The 7755-nt window shown below is 40.0% G+C and overlaps 1 protein-coding gene across 1 annotated transcript in view; it reads right to left on the reverse strand.

Annotated features, from left to right (window-relative positions):
* Nucleotides 1-4371, reverse strand: part of SLC5A7 (solute carrier family 5 member 7) — a 22793-nt gene extending 18422 nt beyond the window's left edge. Inside the window, exon 1 of the mRNA XM_007097866.3 lies at nt 4194-4371. Within this exon, the coding sequence (XP_007097928.1) occupies nt 4194-4371 (178 nt within the window). The remainder of the gene's footprint in view (nt 1-4193) is intronic.
* Nucleotides 4372-7755: the final 3384 nt, after the last annotated feature.

A 7755-nucleotide genomic window follows, 5' to 3' on the forward strand; every position in this document is an offset into this window, starting at 1 on the left:
AGTCTGGATTGAAGGGTTCTGGGTGTAAAATATATACTGGATTTCAAAGACTTCATATGTGAAGGTGAATGTAAGGTGTCTCAATAATTGTTTTTGCATTAATTATATGGTGAAATGGAAACATTTTCAATGTATTGAGTTAAATACATTCTACTTTATTTTTTATTACGTTATTCTACATTATACTTATTCCTCTACTTTTTAATGTTCCTTAAAAAAGGTTTGTAGAAAATTTAACATTACCTCTGCGACTCACATTGTATTTCTATTGGACAGTGTTGCCTGGCGTTTGTTGAGGTCAAGTTTCTTTATTTTAAGGTTTTTCTGTTTTAATTGTATTGATCTTTTCACATGGATCACGATTATCTTCTCAAGGAGGGGGCAGGGAGAGGCATTCACAGTTGTAGATGTATGTATTTTTTAAAATTTTATTTTTAATTAATAGGGTCACTTCTTAAACACTCTGGGTACATAGGATTTAGGCAGAGCTGTTCTGCATCCTAACATTTTACTTACTGTCTTGAATTATTAAAGGAGAGAGGACACTTTTACTCCAAGGTGTCCTAAAGTGACTTTAAATTATCTTTTTCCTCCTTCTTTCCAAGTACCTAACATATGCTTAGGACCTGGGCTGATATTAGAATTTGAATGTTGACTGCATACCCACTTGCATTCTTCATTCTAACCTGGGTCTTTTAGTAAGATATTTGATATTTCACAGAGAATAATAAGAAATATGTCTTCTCCAGATGTTATTTAATAGAACTCCTGTAGCATAACAGTTGAAGGAAGAGGTCAAGGGTCCAAAGAAAACACATGTTGGGTAAACAAGTTTGGGCAAAGAAGGATCTATAAACTCTACCATTTTCTCTGAGAAGGCAGTATCATATATGCTTCTTCCTGAAAAGCTAAAGTTAATGGAACACTTAAATCCTTATAGTTTTTTTTTTAATGTTTATTTACTTTTGAGAGACAGCGAGAGAGAAAGAACGGGGGGGGGGGGGGTGGGCAGAGAGATAGAGGGAGACATAGAATTTCAAGCAGGCTCCAGGCTCTGAGCTGTCAATACAGAACCTGACAGAGGGCTCAAACTCATGAACCACGAGATCACGACCTGAACCGAAGTTGGTCACTGAACTGAGCCATCCAGGTGCCCCAAATCTTTATAGTTTATTTCCTTTTAAGAATATTGCCAAAATATCTAAAAGAATCCCTTGTAGAATGTGTGAAAAATTATGAGGAACATGGGCTGGCTTATCAGATAGGAGTCTGAATTCTAGGCTATATCATCCAACTGGGAAAAAAGTTTGACTCTGAAAAGTTCTCTGAAATCTCACAATTAGAATGTAAGTAAAGTAAACATGTATTTGAAACTATCAAAGACAAGTGTTTCTACTGTGTTCATTCCAAAGTTTATCTGCATTTAATCCAGATACCAAGCAAAGAAGGGAATGTTTTAAGGTTAGTGTTTTTTTTAAAGGTTAACATGAAAAGACCTCCCTAGAAAAAAAATCTTAAGCGCATTTAAATGGAAATACAAAAACCCTAAATTAGGACAAATATGCATATATCAGCCCCTCTCATCTGCTTGCTAGCTTTTACATGGCTGTGAATAAATAACAAAAGCTATTATTTGTTTTTCTCATTTTAAGCCCTCCTGTAAATTTAAACAGGGTTTCCCCCTCCACTAAGTGTCTAACTAGGACTTGAAGAAATTATTTTCACAGTCATAGAATCAGACTTGATCCTCCTTCTATGAGAATCTGAAAACTAGGAAACTGGAACTCCTAAGAACACACTAGCAATGTTTCATTGCATAAAGGAAATGGTCTTATGAGCACAAAGCTTATAAGTGATCATTTTTCATTGTGTAGATGTCCTCTCCCTTATCCAAAAACAAAATTCGTGGCTGAATGATTGTAAACATAAGAAGTGAAGACTTGGTTACTTATCCTGGTTAAAGTCCATCCATTTTTATCATTCTAGTCCCTTCTATGCCAGAATTTGCTCTGCATGTTTGTATATTTCATGTCAGATTTATCAGTGAGAATAACTCTTTTAAACTATATGCATTTTTATTTTTTAATCTTTATTCTTTAACAAATATATATGATCAATGAATCTGACAAGGTGTAGATAATATGGTTCAGATTTTAAATGAGTTATGATATTGACCAAGGTTCTTTTCAGTTCTTAAAGACTGAAAAAAAAAATCTTTAAAAATTGAGATAGACTATGAAACTTCATATGAAATAATCATGATTCAAATTCTATACACTTTAAAAAACTGTTAGGTTGAAATAATCATTCTAGATCATAAAAACAAATTCTGAAATATTACCTTTATGAACACAATAGATCTAATATTAAACTAGAGTCATAGAACACTATAATAATTTTCAATGAATAAAAACTTTGATGTACAGCAACTCATTTATTCTTTTCAACAATTTTTTGAGTGAAATCAGTTTTTATTGTTTTATTTCGCTTTTCTTCTCATTTTCTTGGTATAGGAGAAACCTGAAGGGAATACATAATCACAATGTTTTGCTTCACTTCAGATGCCAGTATCACATCTGGATCTTTAGGGTAAAAAAGAAGCATTGTTGCTATAATGAAAAATGAAAATTAAGATGTAAAGTTGTGCATGGTGTTCATCAGGATAATAAGGAAACAACATCTGAAAATCTATAACAACATTTCAGTAAACATACGCAAGTTGTAGGGTTATGGATGATTCTTAATCTTTATGTTTTCCTACTTATCTGTGTATATTAGATATCACAGAAAATATTTTGCACAATACAATTTGTTCTATATATGTGAGTATATAGAAAAATTGAGACACGGGGGTAAGAAAGGACCTTTTTACAAATGTTGTGCCTTTATATTCTAGAAAGGAAGCAAAGCCAGCTAGAGGCCTGCACTTGGTGCATTGCGGAGGGGTCCCAGGGTGTGGCTGCCAAAAGACCAGGGTTTGGTGCTAATTCTAGTCCTTACTTCCAGAGACCTTTCACAGTGGTCAAATATAAACTGCCTCATAATGATCATAAGAAACTATATACAGTTGAAGAAGAATTAAAGGAACATAAAATGTGCATGTCTGAAAAATAAAACCTATAGTCCATAAACTATTCTAGAACATTGTAGGTTTCAGATGGCCAGCAGGGATGCAGTCTTCACAGACTGTTCTGTTAAACTATTTCATATACAGATGAGTCATATTTAAATAGCACATCAGGATGGAAACTGGGCATCATTTGGATATGATTTCTCATGGGATATTTTCCAATGGGCCCTCAGAGTTCTGGTTAGTCTGGATTATGTTGCTAATGTTTAAAAACCTAGTAAGAATCAGAAGTGAAATGTTATTGTTAGTGAATATATATCAAATAATATTAAAGATATAATTTTAAATTGTTGTTTTTCAGAAATATTTTCAACAACAAATAAGAATATAAAAGAGAAACAAGTTACCACTTAAACAGAACCACCTTTGGGAACAGGAGGAAAGATATCAGCTTCTCTGAGCCCAAAGGGTTTTGAATAGGAAAGGGCTGCAGATGCAGGCTAAGGGATTTCAGTTGGGACAGGCCCTAGCTTTCCCCCTTTTATATCAAGCCTCCTGGAAATCTTTTTTTTTTTTTTTCCCCAGTGCTGTGGATTTTTCACATGTGATTATCTTCCTCTGAGGAAATTGGTTTATTAAATGGGAGGATTAGGTTTCAAAACAGGGCATCTCTCAATATGGAATTGTGTTGCCCCTAATTGATTTATTCAGTTGAAAACTATCATGAGTTAATGTTCATTGACATTCATCATTTAAGACAACAAAAATTCACAACTTTGTACCTGTATTAATGAACATGATGAGACACTGACTTTATCACATAGCTTGTAAGACTAAGACACTTTTCTCCTTTGTTTTTATTCTGTTCCCACCCACTGAACTGTCCGGATCCTCCAGATTTGTCTCATTGATATTGTGTCCAGCGATTTTTTATAAAATCATTTTGTTCAAGTACTACTGAGTTGACACCCACTTATTTTTGTTTCAAAAAAGTAAAATTATTTTTAGGATATGTAAGTAATGAACTTAAAGAATCCCCAAAGGACAAAGGCTAATGTTTGCTTTGTCACTCTGAGAAGCCAAGGAGGGGTGGGCAGCATGGACCAGAGGCATCAGAACCTACCTGTCATGGTAAATCCACCCACCAGCAGACCAATGTCTCGGCCACCAACTATGATGGCCTCGCTGCGCTCTTCTGAGCTGCCACTGTTTTTGGTTCTCCAGGCAGCCCATATTCCAACCAGCAATATTAGAAGGTAGAACACGATGATAGCAATCAGTCCTTCCACATGGAAAGCCATTTTTATCTAGGGGTCCAGATTCTTCCACAGTGAGCTACTTCATTAAGATTTCTGAAGAAAATACAGTAATGCATTATAAACCAGCCAAGCATGCATAAGCAGCTGGGAATAAACCAGCTGGCTCATGAAAGATCCTGTGCCACTTACAGAAAAAGCACATTGAAATCGCATATGACACTACCAGTTGCCAACACATGTCCACTATTTTATTCTAATTAGTATTTAACAGTTTAACATTGTTTTGAGCCTCCAAGGGGGAAAAAAAATAGAAATGGCTGTTTACCAAATGTAATCATGGTCACTTTTTGTGCTTAATAAATTCTTTTAATTTAAAATTAACCTTGTCTTGTATCGTAACTGAGTCTCAGTCAAGATCATTTACAAAGAGGATGCATCTGGCTTTTGGAACTAACTTACTATTCCATCTAGAATTATTGTAAGACTACCCTGAGAATTCTAACATATTCTTACATTCAGTCATCCATTCATTCTTCCATCTCTCCTTTCAAACAATTGTAGGGAATGGTTCCAAAAGTAATGTGACATACAAATATCTGGGGAAAAAAAAACTTTAGGAAAACCAGTTTCAAAAGCACATCAACTCTAATTTTCAACAAGTGCCTGTGGTCCAAGTTACTGTAGCAACTATAGATGGTACATTGTTTAAAGAATGTACCTTTTAGCCTGCTCTTCTGGCTCTTCCATTGTTCTTTGCTCTTTTCATCTCTCCCTCCTCCTGAACTTAATGGTAGGTACAAGAAAACAATTTAAAAATACAGTATTGCCTAAATATATAAGAGGGGGTCAAACGTATTAAAAACAAGACTTCTTAAGAGACATATGTCAAATTCTAACGCCTTCACCTTCAGGAATTCTTGTTCTCTGTTATTTTTCAACCCTCGTGACCATGGCTATTTCATGCGCTCGCCCTTCACACAAGCACGTTTCTGGGGGGAAATGCAGGTATTTGTGTTCGCAGGTGGGTGATGAGTCCTTGGGTGAAAGAATTAGCTTCCCTCTGATTCAGGGGAAGCAAAAGAAGCGCGGGCGGGCTGGGTGCGCTCCGCCTTTGTGAGCAACCGAGCTGGGAAGTTCTTTTCTGGGCCCAGCCTGGGGGCTCCCCAGCACCCTCCACCCAACCCCCGCCGACCCTCCCGCTACCCCTCGGTCCTTCTCCTGCGCCCAGACTTCCCGCCGCTGCAGCCTAAGAGCCTTGGGTGCCAGACAGTGGACCCGCCCGCGCATCCCCACCAAGAGGCAACAAAAGCCGAGTCCTTCCGACCTAAAACGCCGGCTGGGCGGCCACCGGGTCCCCGAGGGAGCGGGCTCCGACGCGCCCGGGATGGCTGCTCTGCTCCTACCTGGAGTCGTCGCCGCGCGGAGAAGTGCTCCGCCGGCTGGAGCTCCTCTCGGGACCGCCGCCCAGGCACCTTGGTGGTTGGGGGCTGCAAGGCTGCCGAGGGAGGGGGAGGGTCCGGGGTGCCAAGGGGCGAGGAGTAGCGCCAGGCGGCTGGGTTCCTGCCCCAGGTCTCCCAGAACCTGGACGCGCGCGGAGTTGACAGGTGTGGGCGCCCCGGCGGAGGACGCGCGACGCGGCTGAGGTGGCGATCGATGCCAGTATTGGCAAAAGTCCCCTTTATAAGGGTGGCTGGCGGGGGCGATCGTCAGAGCTGGGCAGGCGGACGTCAGAACAAAGTGGTGCTGGGGCGGGTGCCGGGGAAAGTGCCCTCGCGCGCGGGATGGGTGTGGGGGTGAGGAGGGGCGGGGGCTGAGGAGCTGGGCGGGAGCCCGGGCTCTGGGGTGGCTCCTCTGCGGGATCCCGAGCCCAGGCGGTGCGGACCAAGTGGCTGCCACTCCCTCTCCCCTCCTCCGGAAAGGAGGGCGTGTTCCGGAGGGTCATTTCCCATTCTGACTTCCCTGGGCTCTGGTTCGAAGCAGGGGATGGGGAAACTGGGAGGGTCCCAGGGCATCTTGTTTTCAGATGGAGCAGCGGAAGTCCAACAGACCGGAAGGGTCTAGAATTCTTGTCTTCCCAGACTGGCCCGAAGTGGTTTCTTGTGCCTCTCACGGAGTAGAGGGGCTATCTCCCACTGCGTCCCGTGGGCCTTGGGTGGAGGCTGGTTCCAGCTGCCCTGGTGAGGGGTTCTCTGAAGAAGACTTTTCAGGAAAGTTTCCGAAGTCATTTTTAAATTCATATCCCTTTCGCTTAAAAATGGGGTTAAAATGAAAGACTCTAAGAGTTGTCCAAAACAATGAAGTATCGCACAAGCCAGACAAGATGGTTTTCCTTGTAGATGTAACTAGGTTGCTTACCCACCCAAATCCCCTATTCTAGCGTCACAAAAAATTTTGCTGTAAGTTTAATATTATCTATCACTTATCTATCTATCCATCCCTAGATAGCTATATTTAATGCCTAGATTATTTACATATGAACGGATATAGTTACACATGCATAGCATAGAGCTATATTTATTTATCTAGATATATAGATGGATTGGTAGATATAAATATCTGCTTATTTATATACATTCTTTCTTGGGCCCAGCCTGGGGGCTCCCCAAGCACCCCCCTACCCAACCCCCACCGACCCTCCCGCTACCCCTTATATACCCTTGTATATACCTTGTATACCCCTTATATACATTTGTGAGTGTATGTAAAAAGATAGAATAGCAACAAGTCCCTCTGGCCACGTTTTTCTTTCTTTCCACGTTGAAACATGCCAATGTATTAACCAGTGAAATATGAAAATCTAGTAACTGATAGAATAAGTAAGAGTAGTTCTTAACTACTGTCCACTTCTTGCAAGGTGAAATTTCACACCATCCCCCATTTTCTTATGCTGCATTTGAAAGTTAACTTTCAAATTTATGTCACTCTTTTCTTTGTTCTCTGTATAAACACTAACTACATCAGATCACCTTGTTTGAGATAAGAAGTCCCATGGAATTCAAATTGAAATTAAGACAAGGGAGAAGGGTCTGCGTGAACAGTTATCTCATTTAGTTTGAATGATTAGCTCACTGCTTTTCTGGAAAAGGTTTAGATAACCTTTCAATGTCACTCCATTTTTTTTTTTTTTTTTTACATGAGGGGTTATGAATTTAAGCAATTTTAAGGAACTGATAGAAGGAAAACATAGATGGAATTTCATATTATTACTCAAGTGCTTTTCTTTTTTTTTTTAAAGTTTTTTTAATGATTATTTATTTTTGAGAATGAGAGAGACAGAATATGAGCTGATGAGGGGCAGAGAGAGGGAGACACATAATCTGAAGCAGGTTCCAGGCTCTGAGCTGTCAGCACAGAGCCTGATGCCAGGCTTGAACCCACAGACCGCAGGATCATGACCTGAGCTGAAGTCTAATGCTTAACTGACTG

This window comes from Panthera tigris, chromosome A3 (assembly GCF_018350195.1).
Source record: "Panthera tigris isolate Pti1 chromosome A3, P.tigris_Pti1_mat1.1, whole genome shotgun sequence".
NCBI classification, from domain to species: Eukaryota; Metazoa; Chordata; class Mammalia; order Carnivora; family Felidae; genus Panthera; species Panthera tigris.